This window comes from Peromyscus eremicus, chromosome 17 (assembly GCF_949786415.1).
Source record: "Peromyscus eremicus chromosome 17, PerEre_H2_v1, whole genome shotgun sequence".
NCBI classification, from domain to species: domain Eukaryota; kingdom Metazoa; phylum Chordata; class Mammalia; order Rodentia; family Cricetidae; genus Peromyscus; species Peromyscus eremicus.
The window spans coordinates 57751713-57776489 of record NC_081433.1 but is presented as its reverse complement, the minus strand read 5'-3'; the positions used below and the strand labels follow the sequence as shown (position 1 = coordinate 57776489).

General features: G+C 48.8%; 1 protein-coding gene across 1 annotated transcript; it reads left to right on the top strand.

The window, feature by feature from the left end:
• LOC131894187 (cytochrome P450 4F3) lies at positions 1-20430 on the top strand. Its single transcript, XM_059244393.1, has 12 exons — positions 1-198; positions 5215-5359; positions 6639-6692; positions 6817-6944; positions 10310-10431; positions 14262-14532; positions 16239-16305; positions 16513-16642; positions 18868-19001; positions 19090-19154; positions 19776-19858; positions 20185-20430. Exons 1-12 carry the CDS (start codon positions 1-3, stop codon positions 20354-20356), a joined length of 1569 nt encoding a protein of 522 aa, XP_059100376.1. The 3' UTR covers positions 20357-20430.
• The last annotated feature ends 4347 nt before the right edge of the window (positions 20431-24777 follow it).

Here is a 24777-nt window from a genome sequence, read left to right as displayed (position 1 = left end):
ATGCTACAGCTGAGCCTGTCCTGGCTGGGCCTGGGGCCTGCAACAGCTTCCCTGTGGCTGTTCCTGCCCCTGGCTGGGGCCTCCTGCCTCCTGGCTTACATCCTGAGCCAGGCTCACGCTGTCTATGAAATCTCCCATCGCCTTCGCTGTTTCCCTCAGCCCCCCAAACGAAACTGGCTCTTGGGTCACCTGGGCCTGGTGAGTGTGGCAGGGAGGTGGGCCTGGGGTTTCAGGGTGGAAGGAATTGTGAGGTGCTTGGAATGGGGGCAGGGATGGGCTGAATCACATCGTTCCACCCGGAATAGGTTTCTCTGCATCCATCTCCAGCTGACTTCCACACAGATGCCCATGCTGCAGGGCTCCCAGCATGGCTCCACAGACTGAGGACCCTGGTGTTCTCAGGCTGTCTGTGCTGGGCTTGAAGCCTCCTGAGGGGAGATCAGGGCCAGTCCTCTGCCTCTACTCCATCTTTTCATGTCTGGTCTCCCACTGGCCACAGAAATGAGCTGCAACCCACCGAGGCACACCCAGGGGGGTGGCTGGGCCAGGGGAGCTCTGGGGTCTGATTTCCTACTTCCTCCAGCCTCTTCCTCTTATGTCTGGCTTCTCAACTGAGATGTACCAATGAGCTAGCCCTGTTGCTCAATCTAGATATGAGCTGGCCACTCACTTCCCCTTTCAGACGCCTTCCCAGAACCCATCCTTCAGGCCACACCTTGAACGTTGACTTAGATCTGTTTTTCCCTCTGGGTGATTTGGTGACATTTGTTTTTCCTTGTAAATGGCATGGTGCCAGGGGTGCAGGGGTTCAGCTGGACCACACACAGGCTGTTCTGCCAGGGCCTGGTGTCAGCAGATGACAGGTGAGAGCTGCCACCCTGATGGAGACCTAGGTGACACCTCTGCTCCCTTGGGGTCTGTCAAGGCTTCCTCGCAGAAGGAACCAGAGGCTATCTGGGTGGCAAGTTAACTTTTCCTGAGTAGATGTGATCAAGTATTTACCCGAGGAGGTGCCCGAGTAGCAAGCCCACCAGCGTCTAGCTCTGTGAGAACAATGGGTTTATCTGGTGTTTTTACAGAGAACAGGAGAGCAGTTACTTACAGGATCATGGGTGACCCCCAAACAGCCCTATTATTATAAGGTCCCAACCATCCTGGGTGACAACTTCATGGAAGCTGCACCGTAGAGTCTTAAAAACCCTCCTTTTCCGGTACACTCTAGCATATCCTAAGATCACTTGCTGCTGGAGGAGAGAGTCATAGCTGGAGTACCAGAAAAGGGTCTCCCCTGGAGTCTAATAACTCCATCACCATTACCATTGGCCTGGCTACTACTCCAGTGTTCTGCTATAGTTGCCATGACTACCAGGAAATGCTGAAAATGACATCCTGTTAGGCCTGGAGGGAAAAGTGCCATATAAAAATGGGCCACCTAGACCATGGAGGGATATGGGATACCTTGGGGACAAGTCCTGAGACCACACTTCCACCCACTATCTCCCCATGGGAGTTCCCTCTTGTGGTGGCCTCTGATGCTGGGACTGCTCCCAGGGTGAGAGAATCCACATTCCAAAGCCAAGGTGGACATCGTGGTGTTGAGAGACTTGAGGAAACATGGACTAACTTCTGCTCATCCAGAATGAGGCTTTGACGTCTTGTGTGTTTCCACTTTCAGACCCCTTTGGAGTCTCCTGTTTCCCAGAGGGAATGTTAGAGAAAATTGTTATACAACATATGCTTGCTGGATGCCCAGTGCCCAGCTGGTGACACTCGTTTGAAGGTTCTGGAAACTTCAGGAGGCAGGATGTAGTTGGAAGACATAGATCATTAGGGACAGCTTCTTGGGAGTTTCTTGTCCTCTCTCCTTTCTTATCTCTTTTTGCTCCCTGTCCACATGAGGTAAAGAACTCCCCTACCATAGACTCCTGTCGCCATGAAGTGAAACATCGAGTGGATGGGCCGAGCAGCCATGGACTAAATGCTCTGAAACCTTGAGCAAAGAAAGGCCTTCCTCCTGTCACCTGTTCTTTCAGGGACTCTGCTCACAGGCTCATAAAAATAACTAACACAGAGATTAGTGGGTAGGTCTGGAGGAACTCAAAAGTCCAGAATCTGGTGAGAATTCAGACAGTAATGACTGCACTTATGAGGTAATGACTGTGCCCATGAGTTAATGGCTGACCCATAATGTAATGACTGTGCCCATGAGGTAATGACTGTGCCCATGAGGTAATGACTGTGCCCATTAGGTAATAACTGTGCCCATGAGGTAATGACTGTGCCCATGAGGTAATAACTGTGCCCATGAGGTAATGACTGTGCCCATGAGGTAATAACTGTGCCCATGAGGTAATGACTGTGCCCATGAGGTAATGACTGTGCCCATGAGGTAATGACTGTGCCCATGAGGTAATGGCTGTGCTTATGACAAAATGACTGTACCTATGAGGTAATTACTGTGCTCATGAGTCTTTAGATGGGAAAAAACACTGCTGGTAGTTGGAGCAGAGGCCACCTGTTCTATGGAATTTTCCTCCAAATTGCAAATTCCTTCCAAATTGAAACATTTGCTCCAGAAAGAAAAGGGGAGCTCAAGAGCCTCAGGGGGAGCAGAAGCTTAGGAGATTCTTGAGGACCTTAAGCCAACAGTATAAAAGGGGCAAACGCTTACTGGACGGAGACTCTGACCAGCCAAACTGCATAAAGAAAGATATTTGGGCTGTGGAGTGGCCTGTAAGCTCTAAAGAGAGCTCCAGGGTTGCTTTATTTTTCATGAATTTTCTGGGGTGGGGTGCAATCACCCATGTTTGGGTGGGTTTCCTAGCGATGCAGCTGCTTTTGAGTCATCCCTGCTCCCTGTAAGTAAGCCCCTTCCCATCATCCTGTTAGTAACCCCAATAAAATGTGTTGGTTGGCCAAGTCAGACACTTGTGCAATCATTACTTTTGGTCTGTCATGGTGAGTAGGGGTGTGTGTTGTGTCTTCCCAGGGAGACTGTCACACACACATTTGGTCACACGCACCTTCCCAGGGAGACTCTGTCACACACACATTTGGTCACACACACCTTCCCAGGGAGACTCTGTCACACACACTGGCAAAGAACTTAGGGACATTTTGTCCCTGCTCTGAGACTTTGTGGGAGTCTCTGTTTAAAGATTTATTTATTTATTTGTTTATTTATTTATTTATTTATTTATTTATTTATTTGTGTGTGTGTGTGTGTGTGTGTGTGTGTGTGTGTGTGTAGTGCCCAGGGAGGCCAGAAGAGGGTGTTGCATCCCCTGGAGCTGGAATTGGAGGCAGGTGTGAGCTGCCCCATGTGGGTGCAAAGAACCAAACTTGGGTCCTCTGCAAGAGCAACAAGTGCTCAGAATTACCGAGCTGTCTCTCCAGCCTCAAAGCTGTGTTTAAAATGTCAAACTAGTTCTTTTGACAGAAGGAATTTCAAAGTAGCAGGTTTTTCAGGCTGTTGCATGGTATTGATGTTTGTTTTTAGATGTGTTTATACTGAGAATTAGGAGCAAAAAGCAGGACAGAATAACACAGAAAAATTATTAGTTTGGCAAAAAAAAAGGGGGAGAATACTTGAAAGCTGGGGCTACACTGTCACTGATGGGGTCAGGAGGGAGCACTGAGAGGCCTTGAGAGGTGGCTCAGTGGTTGTGAGCTCACTGGCTGCTCTCACAGAGAACCTGATTCACTTCCCAGCACCCACACTGGGCAGCTCACAACCACCTATAACTTCAGTTCCAGGATCTAACATCCTCTTCTGGCTTCTGCATGTACTGCACTCATGTGTATAACACACACACACACACACACACACACACACACACACACACACGTATTGTAATGAAGTCTTGACTGTTAACTTGACACACCATGGAAGAAGAAATCTTAATTAAAAAATCGCCTCTATCAGACTGGCCTATGGACATGTCTGATGTCTGTGGGTTTATTTTCTGATTGTTAATTGATGCAGGAGAGCCCAGACCACTGTGGACGGCACCATCCCTACACAGGTGGACCCAAGCAGTCTAAGAAAGACAGATAAATACAAGCTAGTGAGCAAACCACAGTGAGCCAGTGAGCAGTGTTTCTCCATAGCTCTTGCCTCTAGGTTCCTGCTTGAGTTCCTGACTCGACTTCCCTCAGTGATGGACTATGACCTGGAAGTATAAGTCAGAGTTGCCTTTGGTCAGGGTGTTTTTATCACAGTAACATTAAAACTAGAACAGGATCAGGCCATGAAATGTTGCTGCACCCCAAAGACTGAGTCCTTCTACATCAATTAACAATGAAGACAATGCCCCTCAGGCATGCCTGTAATGACGAGTCTTAGAGATTCAGGTCCACGGGAGAGCTCACCGCCCCCTGGAGTTCCCATAAAGGGCCCTCACAAGGCAAAGTCTGCACTAAGTCTCTGTGACTCTGGGGATCCACAGTCCCAGGCTCAGGTCTCAGCCATGCCGCTTGCTATGTGGAAAACTGCGAGGTACAACTGTTTCCATGTGGAGGACGGGATGGAGGAGAACCCGGGTTAATACGGTATTCAGGGTGCTTGGGGGATGGCTTAGTCAGTGAGGTGCTTGGTGCACAAACATGACCCCAGCACTGGGGAGGTGCAGACAGCTGGGTCCCCGGAGCTCACTGGCTCACCAGCCTAGCCCAGTCAGTGAGCCTCAGGCCACTGAGAGATTCTGTCTCAAGAAAACAAAGTTGGGGCTGGTGAGATGACTCATCAGGTAAAGGCGATTGCCTGGCAATCTGAGTTCAATTCCAGGGATCCACACAGTGGAAGGAGAGAACCAACTCCTGCAAGTTATCCTCTGACCTCTACAATGTACACCATAGCACTTGATGTCCCACAAATAAATAGAAAGTAATAAAAAAAAGAAATTAGATGATACCTGAGGTTGACCTCTGGCCTCCATACTCACATACACATGATCATGTGCACATGTGCACTCACTCAAGCATGCACACAAGGCAAAATAAAATAAAATAAAATAAAATAAAATACAGTGTTTAGGATACTAAGTGAGGATATATCTTCTGTCCCAAGACTCAGGATGGGGGACCTGGGCAAGGCTCAGCAGTGTGGATGAAGTCCTGGATGGAATCCCTGGGACTCCCTGTGGCTCTCTACCCTACTTGTTACCTCTGGCAGCCCAGAGAAGCAAACACCAGGTGGGTCCTTCTCTTCTATAGATCCAGAGCTCGGAGGAAGGGCTCCTGTACGTCCAGAGCCTGGTGCGGACCTTCAGGGACGTGTGCTGCTGGTGGGTGGGGCCATGGCAACCCGTCATCCGCATATTCCACCCTGCCTTCATCAAGCCTGTGCTCTTGGCTCCAGGTAGACACCATGCTGGTCCCAGCTTGCACACCCGTGAGTCTCAGGTGACCTCAGTGTGGTCAGGAAGGGCTGTGGTAGAAATGCCCCTGCCCTTGTCTCATTTGGACCCACCTGACTCACCTGTGGTCATTTGGCCCCTGTCTGGAGCATTCCATGTGGTATCTCCCAGACGCTTCTATCTTTTTGGTGTGTGTTGGTGGCTGCGCCTGGTTCCCACCCGGGTTTATATGACAGTGGTTTTCTCTGGGGCCACAGACAATGGGACGAGTTGGCTTCTGACCGGCTCTCGTCTGAGGTGTTGTTAGAAACTGTCTTTTTCTCCTGGCTGTGTCCATGTCCTGCTTGGAGTGTCTGAAGTCTGGGACCAGGGCCTTTCAGAGCTATGACTGAGACAGACCTTTTGGGAAAAATCTGAGTAGTGTTGAGGCCTATGTAGGTTACATCAGGGAAGTAGTATTATTATTATTAACTTTAGTATTATTTTTACATTTATTTATGTGCGCATGTGTGCGTACTACAGAGCAAGGGTAGAGGTCAGAGGACAACTTGGGAAGTCATTTCTCTTCGTCCCAGCCATTGAACTCTGGTCATCAGGCTAAGTGGCAAGCACCTTTACCTACTGGGCCATCTTGCTGCTCCCAAAATGAACTTTTCCCCTCTAAAACTCTATTTCCCTAAATACTATATTTTATTGTATTTTCATTGTGTAGCTCTGGCTAGCCTGGAACTTACTATGCAGACCAGGCTGGCCCGGAACTCACAGAGTTCCACCTGCCTCTCTCTCTCCAGAATGCTGGGATTAAAGGCATGCTCCCTCATGCCTGGCCCAGAAATGGACTTTCAAATCTCATCCGGGGCCTGTCAATGGGACATGCTGAGGTGTGCCTGACCATCTGTGTCACAGTCAGGGCAGGTCATGTGTACTTCAGTCACGTGTACTTCAGTCACGTTAGCCTATGTTTGTCTGTGTGTGTCACATGACTATGTCAGGCGATGTCAGCACATGCTGGAGCGGATAGGAGCAGTGGGTCTCTATAAAGGTCTGCAGAATGTGATGCTGTGCTTGGCAGGGGAAACATGTTCAGCCATGTAGTAGCTGTGTGAAGGTGTGCTGAAGTATGTGTGTCATGTCAGGCTGAGTCCTCCCTGCACCCTCTGCCCCTGCCCCTAACCCTACCATGTGGACTTGGAGGGGAGTGTGCAGATCCCAGGCTAAGGGCCCCATCCCTTCCATGTCCTCCCTCCCGCCATGGCTCCTGATGGTCCTTGTTCACACCAGCTTCAGTTGCTCCCAAGGACACAGTCTTCTACAGTTTTCTGAAGCCCTGGCTGGGTGAGTACCAACAAGTGAGGAGCTGGGAACACCCTCGGGGGCCAGGGGGCCGGGGCCAGGGGGCCGGGGCCCGGGGGCCGGGGGGAGGGTGCTCTCCTTTCCTACTGCCGTGCTGCTTTATTAGGAGATAGCCTCTTGATGAGTGCCGGTGACAAGTGGAGCCGCCACCGGCGCATGCTGACACCCGCCTTCCACTTCAACATCCTGAAGCCATATGTGAAGATTTTCAGCGCCAGCACCAACATCATGCATGTGAGTCCCTGGAACCCAGGTCCCCAGCTGGAGCCTGGGGGACAAAGGGCTGTAGACAGGTCTGGTCTCCAGTCCCTGCTCAGATGGAGGCGGTGATAAAATACCCAGACAGAAGCAACTTAAGGGAGGAAGTCGCTTTGCTCCACGCTCCATAGTTTGGGGAAGTCACAGTGGCAGAAGCGTGCGGCGGCTAGTCCCATTGCATCCGTAGTCAGGAAGCAAAGAGGGATGAGTGCTGACGCTCAGCTCACTTTCTCCTTTGTGTACAGCCACGGACGCCGCTGGCCCACCTGCTTTCAGGGTGGCCCATTGCCCTTCAGTTAACGTCAGCCTTCTAGTTTCTCTTCTGCTGCTGTGATAGAATTCCCAGACAAAAAAGTGACTGAGGTGTCACTGAACATGTCATGGCCATGGTCAAGAGCAGAGAGAAGATACACAAGGATCCCTGCTCACCCACAGCCAGTTTTCTCCTCTCTGTTTAGTCCAGGAACCTCTGTCTAGGGAATGGTGCCACTCACAGTGGGATGGGTTTTCCTGAATCAATTAACCGTCGAGACAATCCCCCAGACACATGTCCACAGGCTGACCTGATCTAGAAAACACCTCATGGAGTGATTCTCTTCCCAGGTGATTCTAACTGTGTCAAGTGGACAGTCAAAACTAGCCAACACATCAGATAACCCCTTCCAGGCACGCACAAAGGGTAACCTAACACAGATAATCCCTCACAAGAATGCCCGGAAGCTTGTCTCCTAGGTAACTCCAGATCTTGTGAGGCTGGCAATCAACATTAATCATCACAGAGGGTTTGTATGTTCGCATGTGTGTGCATGTGGAGGCCCAAGCTTGATGTTGGAAATCTTCATCCATCTCTCTCAGCCTGACTCATTGAGGCAGGGTCTCTCAATCAAACCCAGAGCTCATGGATACAGCTAGTCTCTCTAGCCAGCTGTACTTGGGGTCTTGTCTCTTCCTCTTGCATACTGGGATTAAAGGCATGAGTGGTCATGCCAGGCTGGGATCTTCTGTGATAGGAAACAAGGAAGCCTGGGGTCACTGCTGCCCTCTGAGCTGTCCTTTGTAATCATATCTGAGAAATGGCCCAGGTGAGAAATAATAGGACAGTGAATTATTGTTATTCCTAGAAAGGATTCTCATGATCAGGGACAGTAAACTCTCACATACTACAGGTGTGTGTGTGTGTGTGTGTGTGTGTGTGTGTGTGTGTGTGTGTGCATGTATACCTGTGTGTTTGTGCCAGGGTCCAGCCTCACCTCAGGTTCAGGTCCTGAGGCAGGGAAGGGGCATTGGTGCAAGGGAAACTTCTGACCACCAAGTGGATTGCACTCAAGTGGCCATGAATAGCTCAGGCCGTCTTTCTTTATACTTAGAGTTTTTCTTACCATGGTTACATGTACAGCTTTATTATCAGTTCCCATTTTTTAATTTGAAGAAATACATCATAATTTAAGGAATACATAGTGATCATTATGAAAGCCCCCATTGTTTCCCTTTATGCTTCCCCAAATACACCTTTCCACCCCATACATAACTTTATTCTAGACATAGGGTTCAGCATTTTTGGAGCCTTAACTAAATATCAAGTCAGACACATCCTGCTCTCACAACACTTACATCAGCTGGCAGCTACTTGTGGTTACAAAAGTAAAAAGTAATAGACCTGGGTGCAATACTTAAAGCAATATTCAAACGAGACAATTCTTTCAAGATATATTTTTATACAGTTCCCTTTACTACAAGAGGGTCCCATGTCTCAATCTCTCTGTAAAAGGCAGACTTTGATAAGGCACTCTCTTCCCATCTCACTGTACCATAATTCTTCCACCAATATAAGCTCCTATGTATGGTAAGAATAGGTCTATCCATCCCACATTTTGCATTGTATTTTTTCCTCTTAGAGCATATTAGATCCTACCAATGATTCTATGCTTGGTTTCCAGGGAACTTAATCTCAACGGTTGACACCATGTGTATTCCTAAGGCTTTCTTCCAAGCCTGTGTATGGATGCCCTTTCCCGAACTGTGAAACATGGTTAATGTTCCAAGTGTTGTGTTCTCATATGTACCTAACTATCTCTATTGAGTCAGAAAAGTTCCCAGGATTGGGAGTTGTAATTAGCAATTCCAGATAAAAAAAATTTAAGAAGCATTAACCCCCTGCTGAATCTTAGGGGGAAATATTTGAAAAAGAGCAGAATTTCCAGGGAAAATTACAGCTGTTGCATGTGTGACTGACAAATAAAACTAAAAACCACCTGAAGAATCACCAATATAATGGGAGAGAAAAGAGCCTGCAAGATGCATGAATTTTGCAAATTCCTATGCTGTCCTGTGGACTACTGGTCCTTGCCAAGTGAGAGTCCATTTCCATGGGTACCTTGCCCTGAGGAAACCCATTGGATAAGTAGTCATGTGTTGATCCGAGACTAGGCTGCCCTGCTCCCAACATGTGTGTGTGCAGATATACCTGTGTGTGTGTGTGTGTGTGTGTGTGTGTGTGTGTGTGTGTGTGTAGATCAGAGGTCAACCATGGGTATCTTTCCTTAGTTACCATTCTCCTTGCTTTTTTGACACAGGGTCTTTCATTACCTGGAGCTCAACAATTTAGCCAAGCCGGCTAGCTGTTGAGCCCTAGGGACCCTCCTGTCTCCACATCTCTGGGCCTAGGATTACAGATGCATGCCACCATGACCACTTTTTTTTTTTTTAACATGGGCTCTGGGAATTGAACTCAGATCCTTATGCTAAAGTGGCAAGCACTTTTCTGACTGAGCCACATGACCAGAACCTAGGGATATATATGTGTATATATATATTGGTTTTTCGAGACAGGGTTTCTCTGTGTAGTTTTGGTGCCTGTCCTGGAGCTCGCTTTGTACACCAGGCTGGCCTCGAACTGACAGAGATCCGGCTGGCTCTGCCTCCCGAGTGCTGGGATTAAAGGTGTGCACCACCGCCGCCTGATATTTTTGAAATAAATTTATAACAGCGAAGATCAAGAAAGATAGCACCGACTGAACACCTTGTGTGTCAAACAATGGTCTCACATGCCGATTCTGTAATTATCCGCTGTCTGCTTTTACTTTCACAAGCTTGTGAAGTAGAGGGCAGTGCTGCCCAGTGAGGGCGACCCTGAAGGTCTGACATATCAGGGAGCTTGCTCAAGTCCACCCAGTTAAAGACGTGATCTGTGGATGGTGGGGTACCGGTTCTATCTTAGTATGGCACACAGCAAATCAGGTCAAATCAGAGGCTGTTTTGGGGGGCTCCTTTTTGGTGACTGCGGTTGGGAAGAGGCTCAAAGTGCCAAGGCCCAGCTCATTCCTGTCCCCTTCTCTGGCCAGGCCAAGTGGCAGCGCCTAGCCTCCAAGGGAAGTGCCCGCCTGGACATGTTTGAACACATCAGCCTCATGACGCTGGACAGTCTGCAGAAGTGTGTCTTCAGCTTTGACAGCAACTGTCAGGAGTGAGTCCCTGTCCTGGCCTGGGAACACGGCCCCTAGACACAAGGGAGGCGGGACTGGCCAGAGGGAGCAGAACGGCCTTCCTAGAGGAGGTGGCTCAGAAGTAGCATTGGAGGACCTAGGAGGGGAGAGACTGAGTGGTCCTTCCAGGAGGTGCAATTGTTCAGATGATGGCCTGGAGATGCAGGCTTGCACCCAGCCGTGAGGATGATGAGGGTGTCAGGGGAGATGATGGCTCGACTCTAAGGACCCTGAAAAGCTAGGCCAAGGGATGTGAACTCCATTATGAGATTTCCAGGAAACCACTGAAGGTGTTTGAGTTTGCAATAGTCAGATTTCTCCCACTGTAACAACGTATCTGAGACAATCAACCTCAAGAGAAAAAAGGATTTTTTGAGCCCGGGCTTTCAATCAGTGAAACCCAAGAGGCTTCAGTCAGTGATCAGTTGGCTCCTGGGATGTGGCAGTACCTCAAAGTTGGAGCATGGAGGAGAGGGGACTTTTCAAAGTAAAGAGAGAGGTGGTGGAGGGGCTCATCAGTCCCCACCTAGGGCTATAGTTCCTGGGACTCTGCAGGCATGTTGTGTGACACTGTTATCTGAGGAGGTGTAAACAAACATCTTCTCACCCCAGGTAGGGAGACTGTGACAGACCCAAGTATGGACACCACCTATGTCCAACTTGGTGAACCAATGAGTTCTTTTGGGGTCACTTACAGAAGCAGAAATGACTCAATGACAGCGGCATCACCAAAGTCGGCCAGCATGGGTGACAGCTCACAGAGCTGGAAGCCCAGAGCTCTCTGCAGCTCTACAGGTCAGAGCGTCTCCTCTCTCCAGCAGTCCTTACTACTTATGTAACTTTGGGGAAGGAGGAGCCTCGTGAACCTGATGAGTTTCAGGGATTTCCTGAACTAGAGTTGTTTACTTCCTGAGTCTTAATGAATCTTGCTCCAGGATGGAATGTTTCAATTCAGAGGAAATTACAGTACAATAAGGCAGTTAATGGAAACGGAGAGGCATTTTCTTCAGTGGCTACGCCACTGGTAAGGAGGTGTCCACATTCCTGCAAATAACCCTAATTAAACTCATTGAGCCACCAGTAATAACAATTAATAATTATAGACATGGAAGTGGAAAGAAGATAAGTTGGGAAGAAGAGGAGAAGCCTGAGTGGAGGAGGAAGGGGAGGAGGCTGGGTGGAGGAGGAAGGGGAGGAGCCTGGGTAGAGGAGGAAGATGAGGAGCCTGGGTGGAGGAGGAAGGGGAAGAACCTGTGTGGAGGAGGAAGGGGAGATGCCTGGGTGTAGGAGGAAGGGGAAGAACCTGTGTGGAGGAGGAAGGGGAAGAACCTGTGTGGAGGAGGAAGGTAAAGAACCTGTGTGGAGGAGGAAGGGGAGATGCCTGGGTGGAGGAGGAAGAGGAAGAACCTGGGTGTAGGAGGAAGGGGAAGAACCTGGGTGGAGGAGGAAGAGGAAGAGCCTGTGTGGAGGAGGAAGGGGAAGAACCTGGGTGGAGGAGGAAGGGGAGGAGCCTGGGTGGAGGAGGAAGGGGAAGAACCTGGGTGGAGGAGGAAGAGGAAGAGCCTGTGTGGAGAAGGAAGGGGAGGAGCCTAGGTGGAGGAGGAAGGGGAGGAGCCTGGGTGGAGGAGGAAGGGGAAGAGCCTGTGTGGAGGAGGAAGGGGAAGAACCTGGGTGGAGGAGGAAAGGGAGGAGCCTGGGTAGAGGAGGAAGGGGAAGAACCTGTGTGGAGGAGGAAGGGGAGGAGCCTGTGTGGAGGAGGAAGGGGAAGAACCTGGGTGGAAGAGGAAGGGGAGGAGACTGGGTAGAGGAAGAAGGGGAGGAGCCTGGGTGGAGGAGGAAGGGGAGGAACCTGGGTGGAGGAGGAAGGGGAGGAGCCTGGGTGGAGGAGGAAGGGGAAGAGCCTGTGTGGAGGAGGAAGGGGAAGAACCTGGGTGGAGAAGGAAGGGGAGGAGCCTGGGTAGAGGAGGAAGATGAGGAGCCTGGGTAGAGGAGGAAGGGGAGGAGCCTGGGTGGAGGAGGAAGGGGAAGAACCTGGGTGGAGGAGGAAGGGGAGGAACCTGGGTGGAGGAGGAAGGGGAGGAGCCTGGTGTCCACACTGTGCTCTGGGGCATGGAAGCAGCTTACACAGACTCAGTAAAGGACAGGAGATGGAGAAGAGTCTCCATAATCTTCCCTGTGGCAGATGAACTGACTTTTCCCCTGGGAGATCCAATCAAACACTTCTTCCCCTAAGGTGGGCACTCAGGACAGACCAAAGTCTACCTCTGTGAGACCAATGAGTGTTGAGGCAAAAACACAGCTCTCTCTCGAAAGGGGAGAAGAGACTGTTTATTCTGGAGCCAAATATGAGTGACCATGGCCTGGAAGCAGACTCAGGCTTCCCCAAACTCCATGTTTCAACATGGTTCAAGTTTGATGAAGTTTTTGTGATAATAGAACAAAGAAAGCCATAAATTGAGGCATGGGTGGAGAGTCAGCTCAGTGGTTACAAGCAGTTGCTGGTCTTGCGCAGGACCCAGGCTCAGTTCCAACACCCCCACGGTAGCTCCACAACCATCCATAGCTCCAGTTCCAGGGGATCCAATGCCCTGTTTTGAACTCTGTGGGCACCAGGCATGCACATGGTGCACACGCATACATGCAGGCAAAACACTCATACACATAGATATATATGGTTCCTAAAATGATTTTCTTACATGCTTCCAAGAACTCCTAACAGTGTATTTATCTAAAATGCCTATCAGACATCCAAGGTGAATGAAACTACACCTGTCTCCTAGGTCAGGCAGATAGCTTTATTTCTTTTGCAATTTAGGGTAAGACCCACCTTTCTTATACAACCTTACTAATAGACCCCTAACTTCTTACCTAACCACTTCTAGGAATGTAGACTGAGCACATAGCTCCCCTTTCATATACTAACCGGTCTTTAGCACTCAGTTGATCTCCTCTTTTACCACTCCCATTTTGGATTGTAAAAGAAAGCCTGGTGGTCATTGCCTGAGGAAAATTCTTACCTGCCTTTATGACCCTGTAGAATTCAAGCATGGTGACCTTGCTCAACCAGGGGATTGCTATTGTTTGGGGGTTATAACTGGATGCCTGGGAGACTTAGGAGGAACATGGAGAACTTAGAGACGGACAACAGAGAGGGATAAGGAGGATTTGGACCAGAGAGAATGTGTGGATGAGATGGAAGATGAGGAAGAGTCAGATGGGAAGTACTAGCTGGGTAAGAAAAAGATGAAAAGGACCTAGATGAGGCAGAATTAAGATGAGAGGATTAAGATAGAACTTAGAGGGAGCAGTAGATAAATATAGAGAGAATCAGGCAAGAAAGGAGCTAGGCAGAGAACACAACTAAAACTGTGTTAATAGGATGTTATACCAGAGGAATTAAAGCAAGTGGACTATAGAGCTCAGTGTGCTGAGATTCTATTTCCTGAAAATAGTCCTCGCCGTTAGTAGTTCTCTCTCCTGAGCCCCTGGGATGTATAATATTAAGGCTGGTCCCTCTAATATTAATTATACAAGAGGAGTCCCACTTTCTAGATCACTTGTGGCAGGTGGTAGGGGACAGAGAGACATAGTTGGAGTTGAAGGTGGTCTGTTCTTATCACCATAGACCTGGGTACCACTGTATTGTTCTGCTCTAGTTGCCATGGCTACTGGGCAAAGTCCAAGATGGCATCAAGAGTAAACAAGCGCTTTTAGCTTCTCCATCCCATGGGCAGCAGCTCCTGGCTGCTGAGATGCTTCTTGGGGTTCATGTATGTTAAAGTATCACTTCCTCTATGCCTACACCCTTCAGGAAGCCTAGTGAGTACATTGCTGCCATCTTGGAACTTAGTTCTTTGGTGGCCAGAAGGCACCAGAAGCTGCATCTGCATGTGGGTCTGTTCTATCACCTCACCCGGGACGGGATGCGCTTCCGGAAGGCCTGCCGCCTAGTGCATGACTTCACTGATGCCATCATCCAGGAGCGGCGCAGCACCCTCCCTGATCAGGTTGATGATGATGTCCTCAAGGCCAAAGCCAAGGCCAAGACTTTGGACTTCATTGATGTGCTGCTGCTGAGCAAGGTGTGTTCCTTAAGGGGAGTGGAGGGCCGGGCCTGGGATGACAAAGTGATGTCACAGAGCTGAGAATGTTCTGCCCTTACTGTGTCCTGGACCCCATGCAGGCTCCACTCATCACTGGAACCTGGCCATGAGCCCTTCACCACCAGGCCAACTAAGGTGTCTAGAACCCTGCATGGGTATCTACATCCTTTGAGTCAACTCAGACCAGGGAGGGGCTCTGATCACAGAGAGGCTGTTCTTGACTTTCCAACTATGGGTCTAAATCTTTGCACATAACCTATACAGAAGGTGGGAAGGTGACCCTGAATATGAGCCACTCCAACCTCCCCACCCCCATTTGTCAGGCCCAGATCCTACTCATCACCCCAGGCCCCTGGACTTACATGGGCCTGGCTGGGGACCTTTGAGTTTTAGAAATTAGTGTCTTTGAGCAGCAGGTCCATCTTCCTATGGCTGTGCTCAGCAGCCTGATGCCCACGAGCAGAACAGCCCATTCCACAATAAAGCAGCTAGGACGATGGCAAAGCTCCCAACTCTCAGGTCCCCTTAGTGGCCAATGCAATACTTTACCTGTATATGGAGCATTAAAAAAACAAACAAACAAACAAACAAAAACCACTTGTGTTCCCTTGTGGTTTAGGAGGGCCTGTGCTCATGTGTGCATGCTCATGCAGAGGACAGAACTTGACACTGGGTGTCTTCCTTAATCACTCTCCATCTTGCTTCATTTTAAAAATAGTTTTAGGTTTATTTATATTTTATGTGTATGAATGTGTTGTCTGCATATATGTATGTGCACTCCATATGTACCTGGTGCCCAAGGAAGTGAGAAGATGGCTTTAGATCTCCCGGAACTGGAGTTACAGTTGCGAGACACTATGTGGGTGCTGGGAATTGAGCCATTTTCCCAGTCCTGGATCACAGCTCTTATTTTCAAGCAGGAAGGTTTGAATGCTATAAGGCTTGAGGCTTATGTAGGACAGCTAGGGCTGTCACATTGTATCTTCTTCCCTGCGAAGAGGGAGTGAGAAGAAGAGATGGGAGATGGGAGTGAGAAGAAGGAAGGGAGAGAGGGAAGTGTGAACTAGGTCTCTTTAGTGACATCTACAGGCAGGTCAGCCAAATAGCTCCTGGGAGATGAGATTCTCGGGTGTCTGTTTTAATGCGTTTTAAAATCACACTGCTTGTTTACTGTGTGTGTCTATGTGCATGGGTACCTGTGCCACAGTACACACAGGGGGCCAGAGGACAACTCCAGGGAATGAATTTTCTCCTTCTGTGTAGATCCTGGGATTAAACTCAAGTCATCATCAGGCTGTGGCAAGGGCCTTTATCCATGGAGCCCTCTCACTGGCCTGTTCCTAGATACACACAGAAGCACACTCTTTGGAATAAAGTTCTGCTTCTGACTTCAAAGGCAATCCACGTTCAACTCCAATATTCTAGGTTGCCACTCACTTCTCCAGATACTTGTAGTACAGGGATAAAGAACATTGATGGGTTGCTGGTTCCTCCAGGGTTAGGACAGAGGCCAGCCACCAGGAATGGCATAACTGGTGTGGGGACTCTGAGAATGGTGATTGACACAGGTGCAGGGGTGTAGTTGGGTGGGTGTCCACATGGACCAGGGGTCTTCAGAGACTGTCTCAGGTTAGACACAGGAATACTCAGAACTGGTGCCATTTGGTGTCTTGCCTTGTCTTCAGGACGAACATGGAAAGGCACTGTCTGATGAGGACATCAGAGCAGAGGCTGACACCTTCATGTTTGGAGGTGAGTGTTCCGTGAACTGCTACAGAGAGGGGAGGTGTCTGTCTAAGCATCCTGGTGACCTGGTAGGTGGAACCCGGATCCCTCTATCCCTTCCCCTTCCCTGTCCTTCTTGGCAATTACACTTCCTGGGGACTGAGCCACCTGTATGGTGTCCACTTGGTGATGCTAAAGCAGCCAAGAGACCCAGACTGCCTGTCTGCCCCTCAGGCCATGACACCACGGCCAGTGGGCTCTCCTGGATCCTGTACAACCTGGCAAGGCACCCGGAATACCAGGATCGCTGCCGGCAGGAGGTGCAGGATCTCCTGAGGGACCGTGAGCCTGAGGAGATTGAATGGTGAGTGCAGGTGCTGGTGTGCTTCTGAGCCCCTCTCCTTGGCTCTTCTCATGAGAAAACAAAAGATGGGAGAGAAAAGGAGGGAAGAGGAGGTCTGCATTTAGATCGGGGAGAGAGGCTTTGAAAGATGGAGGTGAAGGGGGAGGAAAGGAAATGAGAAAGTGGGACAGGAAGAAGAGGTGTGTGTGTGTGTGTGTGTGTGTGTGTGTGTGTGTGTGTGTGTGTGTGTGTGTGTTGGGGCTAAGATGAACCAAGGTGGCAGCAACTGAGGCCACCAGCATAGACTGGGCAGGCAATGTTAGTGACTTTGATTTTAACCCAAGGCCATTTATGGGGCCAGGAGAGGGTTTGAGCAGAAGATAGGCACATCAGCTCTGTATTGCAGAGGTCCTTGTAGGTATCTTCCAAGGTCCTTCCCTGTCAGATTGACCTAACCATACAATCCTTTAGTCATCCAGAAAAACTTTAGCTTAGTTATTGAAGTTCCTTTGAAACATCAGGTGCGCTGGGTGCCAGGGGCACACGTTTAGTCTCACCTACTTGGGAAGCTGAGGCAAGAGGATCCCTTGAGTCAGGAGTTGGAGATAAGTTTGGGCAGCATAATAAGACCTTGTCTACCTCAAAACACAAAACAGGGCTGGAGAAATGCAGAGGACCCCAGTTCCATTCCCAGGACCCATGCCGGACTGCTCACAATTGCAGTCTGTAACAATTGTAACAATTGTAACCCTAGCACCAGAGGATCCAATACTTCCAGACTCCTTGGGCACCTGTAATACAAATGTACACACACACACACACACACACACACACACACACACACACACACACTTTAAAACCCTTAAAAATATAAAACAAACAAACAAAAAGGCATCCTTGGAGGGACACATAAACAAATAAGCAAACAAAAAGCTAGCAACCAGGCAGCCTGCAGGAAGAGAATATGTATGGCACTGGGCCAGGGGGCTGAGTGATGTGCCACAGAGTTCAGATTTTGAGCAGTTAGCTGCTCACACCAAAAGAACACAGATCAAAGGTTTCAGCCACATTGTTGGCTCTGCACGAGTTGTTCAAGTTTTCCAGTGGATTCTGCTGTGTTTTCTAAGCATAAAATCACCGTCTGGAGCTGTGGAAGGGGCTTGGTGGGAGAACACTTGTCTAGCATATGCTAACACTTGCCTAGCACATGAGATGGATCCTAAGTCCCACAAAACCAAAACTAAACCCAAAACAAACCAAAACCCAAACAACCCTCCCCAGCACCTCTCTCTGCTAAAATGACACATTTACCCTTCTACAGCAAGTTACATTCTTTCCTTCCTTTTTTTCTTAGTTAATTACATTTGCTAGTATCTCTAGTACAGTGATGAAGAAAAGCAAAAGCATTTTAGACACATTTATTTTACTTTTTACTGTTTTGTACTTTGGTTTTCCTTTTTTTTCCAGAGACAATAATTTTTATTCAAACTTGTTAATTTAAAAATTATTTTTATTTTTAAGGTTATATGGTATGTGTGTGGTGTGTGTGTGTAGGTGGGGAGGTGTATGTGAATACAGTGTCTGCAGAGGTAGGAAGAGTGTGTCAAGTCTCTGGAGTTGGAGTTATGGGGCAGTTGTGAGCTGCCTGATGTAGGTGCTGAAAACTGAACTCAGGTCCTGGTAACCACTGAGCCATCTCTCAGCTCATTTGTTGACTTTTTATACCATTGGCATTTAGACATTGAGTTCTCTCAGAAAAAGATTCTAAAGCTACCTGGCTAAACTTTCTTTGGTACTTTCCTAATTCTCTGATTTAAAAACCTTTTGAATAATCAAAAGTTAATTGCTAATAAACACACAATTAAGCTAACTAATCAGTAAGCTAGCCAACTGTTAGTTGATAAAGTATTTTGAGACAGAGTGTCACTGTGCACCATAGGCTGGCCTGGAACTCATAATCCTCCTGTCTCAGCCTTTCCACTGTTGAAATTTTGTCTTTGTTTTCATTTTTAAAAATTACATTAGCTAATTAATGTCGCTCTTGGGGATTGAACTCAAGTCTTTAGACTTGTCAGCAAGTGCTTTTCCTCACTGAGCCTTCTAGTCAGCCTGTGCTTTTACAGCGCTCAAGCACTTCATCCATCTCAAGATTATTTTACCAGAGGGAGAAAGGTTCCACTGGGCCACAGAGGCGCTGTGGTGCTCTCATTTTTGACCTGGTTAACTGTTGGTTGGGATTTTCCCAGGGACGACCTGGCGCAGCTGCCCTTCCTCACCATGTGCATCAAGGAGAGTCTGCGGCTGCATCCCCCTGTCATGGCTATCTCCCGTTGCTGCACTCAGGACATTGTGCTCCCAGACGGCCGGGTCATCCCCAAAGGTGCCCACAGGGAGGAGAGGGAGGGTCCTGGGCAGACAGTGCGTCCAGCGTGCAACAGTTTGTCTCGACCGCTTCATTTCCCCCACAGGTGTCATCTGCAGAATAAGTATTTTCGGGACACATCACAATCCCGCTGTGTGGCCTGACCCGGAGGTGCTGTCCCTTAATTCTCCTATGTTGTGGGCCGGGGTTCTAGAGGTGAAGGCACGCACGTGTGTGTGTGTGTGTGTGTGTGTGTGTGTGTGTGTGCAGCTCAATCTGGCCTTGGCCTCACGCTGTAGCCAAGCATAACTGTAAACTTATGATCCACCTGCTTCCACCTCCTGAGTGTTGGGATGACAGGTGGGCAGCACCATGCCTGGCTTATGCTGGGGATGGGATCCAGGGATGTGCCTGGTAGGGCAAGTGCCGCACCAACTCAGCTACCTCCCCAACCCCAATCATAGGTTTTATAAAGCGGGGTCTCAGGTATCCCAGGCTAGCCTGGAAATCCCTATACAGCCAAAATTGACCCTGAACCATTGACCCTCCACCTCCACCTCTGGGGTGCTGAGATGACAGGTTTGCACCCATTCGGTTTTATGCTTCTTCTGGGAATGGAATCCAGGGCTTCCAACTGCTCCTGGCCGCACCCCTAACTCTGGGTGAGCAGTCCACCAGCCCAGGAGCCAGAGAAATCAATTCTTACCTTCCACCGCACACGGAGGACTCTCTGTTCCTGGCTGTGCTGCCTGGCAGATGGTAATCACCCACCGTGGCTCTGTGTTCCTGCAGGTCTATAACCCCTTCCGATTTGACGCAGACAACGCCAAGGGCAGGCCATCCCTGGCTTTTATTCCCTTCTCGGCAGGGCCCAGGTGAGGTCGGGAGTGAGGGGTCGGGGTCTGGGGCTGGCAGTGAGGGCAGGGGGAGTTGGGTGGGGGAGGCGTTACCATCTCCCTCCTGCCTCTCTGCACAGGAATTGAGCAAAGGTTTGGGGGAAGCAGGGAGGGGAAAGTGAAGAGCCCCTCTCTGTGCTCAGAGTCCCTCCCTGGTGTTTGGGTGCTGGTCTGGACCAGGCTCCAAGGATACTGACGCCCAGGCGTGGTCCCAGATGTCATAGCCCGGGGCCAGGTTATAGTGCTGTGTCGGTCCCGGGTGGAGTCTAGGACACAGTCAGAGTCCCCACCCCGCCCTCCCTCAGGAACTGCATCGGGCAGACTTTCGCCATGAGCGAGATGAAGGTGGCGCTGGCGCTGACGCTGCTGCGCTTCCGCGTCCTGCCGGACAGCAAGGAGCCGCGCAGGCAGCCGGAGCTGATCCTGAGAGCAGAGGGCGGGCTGTGGCTGCGGGTGGAGCCGCTGAGCACGAAGTGACCCCACACCTGGCCTGGGACCCCACCCCCCACGCCCCTGCACATTCCCAACAATAAAAATCTTGGTCACCCGTGTCTGAGCCTCACCAAACATCAGCAGGGAGGTTCTGGAAACCAGGTGGCGCGCCTCCTGTGAGCCACAGGCAGCCACGGAAGGTGTTTGAGAAGTAGAGGGACAGGTCGGATTTAAGGGACAGGAAGAGGCAAGGCTCTGGGCACACCTGTGAGGGATTCCCTGGATTAAGTCAACTGAAGTGGAACGATCCATTGTAACTGTAGGTGGCGCCATTACCGAGTTTGGGTTCTGGGTTGAATAAAAAGGAAAAAGCGAGACTGACAGGTTAAGGTCAAGCACTCAGGTTCGGTTCCCAGCATCCACATGGAGGCTCACAACCGTCTGCAACTGCAGTTCCAGGGGGTCCCACGTCCTCTGCTGGTTTCCACAGGCGCCAAGCAAGCATGCAGCGTAGGCAAAACACCCACACACTTTAAATAAAATAATGGTTTTTGTTTTGTTTTTTGATTTTCTGAGACAGGGTTTCTCTGTGTGGCTTTGGAGCCTGTCCTGGAACTCACTCTGTAGACCAGGCTAGCCTCGAAATCACAGAGATCCGCTTGCCTCTGCCTCCCGAGTGCTGGGATTAAAGACATGAGCCACCATCGCCCGGCAAATAAAATATCTTGAACGCACAAAAAGGGAGAAAGTAAGCTGAGCACCACGTGACCAGCCACCTCATGCCAATGCGATCTTACCATTTCCACCACGTTGTGACCTTGAAGTGAGAACCAGAGTTAACCTTTTCTATCTTTGTTACTTTTCTATTGCTGTGAGGAGACCCAATGAGAAGGAATTGTATAGATTTTATACATTCTATACTATACTACAGAAGAAAGAGTTTACTGAGTGCTTACGGTTCCAGAGGGTGAATCCATGACTCTCATGGAGGGCAGCATGGCGGCAGCAGGCAGGCATGGTGCTGGAGAGCTTATATCTCATCCACAAGCATGAGGTGGAGAGAGCGAAACTCACAGTGTCCCCCCCTCCCCTCCACCCCACTCAGTGACACACCTCCTCCAACAAGGCCACTGCATTAGTCAGGATTCTTCAGAGAAACATAACTTACAGACCGAATACATATAAATGGCATTTATCAGAGTGCCTCACAGGCTGTGGCCTGACTGTTCCAACAGTGACTGTCTACCAATGGGAAGTCCAGGGATCCAATAGTTGTTTGGTTTATGAGGTGGGATGTCTCAGCTGGTTTTTAGTATATGCTGGAATCCTGAAGAAGTAGGCTCTAACACAGCAGTTCTCAACCTATGGGTCATGATCCCTCTGGGGGTCAAAGGATCCTTTCACAGGGGTCACCTAAGACCATCGGATTACACGGATATTTACATTATGATTCATAGATTCATAACAGTAGCCAAATTATAGCTACAAAGTAACAATGAAAGTAATTTTAGGGCTGGTGGTCAGCACACCCTGAGGAACTGTAATGAAGGGCTGCAGCATTAGGAAGGTTGAGAACCACTGGTGTAATGCCAATGAAGGAATGAATTTACCAGCAAGAGTGAGAGCAAGCAGGTGACGAGCAAGAGCTTCCTTCCTCCGTGTCCTTTATATGGGCTGCCACCAGAAGGTGCCGCCCAGATTAAAGGTGGCTCTTCCCACCTCGAACGATCCAATCAAGTAAAATCCCTTAGCTGTGTACCAAACAGCTTGGGTTTAGTCAATTCCAGAGGCAGTCAAGTTGAAAACCCCAAATAGCCATCACAACCACACTAACCCTTCCCAAACATGTCCACCAACAAGAGACCAAGCACATGAACCTAGGGGGCCATTCTCATCCAAAGCACCCCACTCCCTTACCTTTTGAGGGTGGTTCATTATAGCAACTGGACGTGTAACCAAGGAAAGGGCATGCCCAAGCCTCTGCGTTAGAGAAGGAAGTTCACAAGGGGCTGGTCCAGAGTGCAGAGGAGAGCCGGCAGCCCGGCAGGACTCTTGGCTCCCTTCCAGCTCCTGCTATTCCTTCTGCCTTCAGAGACCTCCCTGTTTCCTCCATGGATCCCCTAACGCAATGTGCTGGCCAAGAGAGTCAGGCTTAGCCTCCACTGTGTGCCCAGGTACATCACAAATGTCAGGAGGTGTGCCCTCTCCTCCCTTTCTTAGCTCCAGAATTCTGTCTTCAGAACACCTGGGAGCATCTTGGGGTAGAGTGGAGGGGGTCAGGGCCATTCCGTTTGACTCCTGAAATTTAATACTAGACCACTGGAAAGAAAAAGAATCACCTCTGAAGAGCCAGTGACCCAGAGGATGCTGGGTGCCGGTGTAAGCTCAGCTGTGTGACGGGGGCAGGCTAGCCACCCTCTCTGTTCTTCAAGCCACAGGGAGTGATACACCACCACCGGAGGTGTGAGCATAAGGGACTTGGAGTTGTGCCTGGTACATAACAAGTGCTCAACAAACAGGGCTGCTGTTATCTCCTCTCTTGGGAAGCCTCAGTGGGGCACCAGAAGCCTGTCTCTCGGCACCTGTATTTCATTGCTTTAAACTCAAAAGCAGGTGATCTAGTATTTGTGCTTGCTGAATCAGCTCTCCCTACCTTGGTGGCTCTGCATAAAGGACACAGGTTGTAAATCAATTTATTGCTATTATTATTTTTTTATATGCTTATTATTCATTTTATTTCATTTTGGGGATGGCCATTCAATTGTTTGGTATTTTGTAATATAAAAATTCTATATATTCATTCTCATATATTTATATATTATAAATACATAATAAGGTATTATAATTTTTAAAAAAGATTTATTTATTATGTATACAGTGTTCTGTCTGCGTGTATGCCTGCAGGCCAGAAGAGGGCATCAGATCCCATTACAGATGGTTGTGAGCCACCACGTGGTTGCTGGGAATTGATCTCAGAACCTATGGAAGAACAGCCAGTGCTCTTAACCAAGAAGCCATCTCTCCAGCCCAAGGTATTATAATTTAGTATATGTCATATAGAAATTAGAATAACAGCCAGGCGGTGGTGGCACACACCTTTAATCCCAGCACTTGGGAGGCAGAGCCAGGCGGATCTTTGTGAGTTCGAGGCCAGCCTGGGGTACCAAGTGAGTTCCAGGAAAGGCGCAAAGCTACACAGAGAAACCCTGTCTCAAAAAACCAAAAAAAAAATAGAATAACAAAAAGCTTGTTGCTAAAATTTCACAAAAATAAGAAGATAGTATATTAAAATAATAATAATATTTATGAGAGTCATCCCCAAAAATCATAGTTTGCTTACATCTCATAACAATGTATTACAGGGGCTGGAGAGATGGCTCAGAGGTTAAGAGCACTGCTTGCTCTTCCAAAGGTCCTGAGTTCAATTCCCAGCAACCGCATGGTGGCTCACAACCATCTGTAATGAGATCTGGTGCCCTCTTCTGGCCTGCAGCCATATATTCAGGCAGAACACTGTATACATACTAAATAAATAAATCTTTAAAAACAAAAAAAAAACAATGTATTACAGGGGCTAGAGAGACGGTTCAGTGGTTAAGGGCACTGGCTGCTCTTCCAAAGGTCCTGGGTTCAATTCCCAGCAACCACATGGTGGCTCACAGCCATCTGTAATGAGATGTGGCACTCTCTTCTGGCCAGCAGGCATACATGCAGACAGAGCACTGTATACATAATAAATAAATAAATCTTTAAAACAAAACAAAACAAAACAAAACAAAAAAAACCAATGTATTATAGATATTTCTTTTATAAAATAGACTTCTAGTCATACAATATATTCTGACTACAGTTTCTCCTCCCTCAACTCCTCCCAGTTCCTCCCCACCTCCTCTTCCATCAAGATCTACTCTCCTTCTGTCTCTCCTTAGAAAACAAATGTCTTCTAAGGGATAATAATAAAATAAAATGTAATATAATATGAGAAACAAAAACAAACACATCAGAATAGGACAAAACAAACACATGCAAGGAAAAAAAGAGCCCAGGAGAGGGCACAAGAGCAGATATAGACTCAGGAATCCCATGAAAATACAAAACCAGAAGCCATCACACATATGCAAAACCTGTAGGGTAACAAATAGAAATAATTAAGAACAAAGTAAAATACAAGTAAAAAAAAGTCCTGATGTGATATTATAAGACCAGGGACCTCTAAAGATGGTGTTGAGTTTGTTTTCTGTTGGCCATTGGCTGCTGGGCTTGCCGCCTACCCTTAAGAGTACTGTGCTTCCCCAGTGAGACTCCTTTGGAGAATATAAAGTTTTCATTTGCAAACGGTGGTTTCTAGGATAGGGATGGGTCTGTGCCCACTTCTCTTGGAGCTCTAGGACCCCATCTGGTGCAGACCTGCACAGGCCATGAGTGCTGCCTCAATCTCTGTGACTTCCCATGTGCAGCTCTCGGGC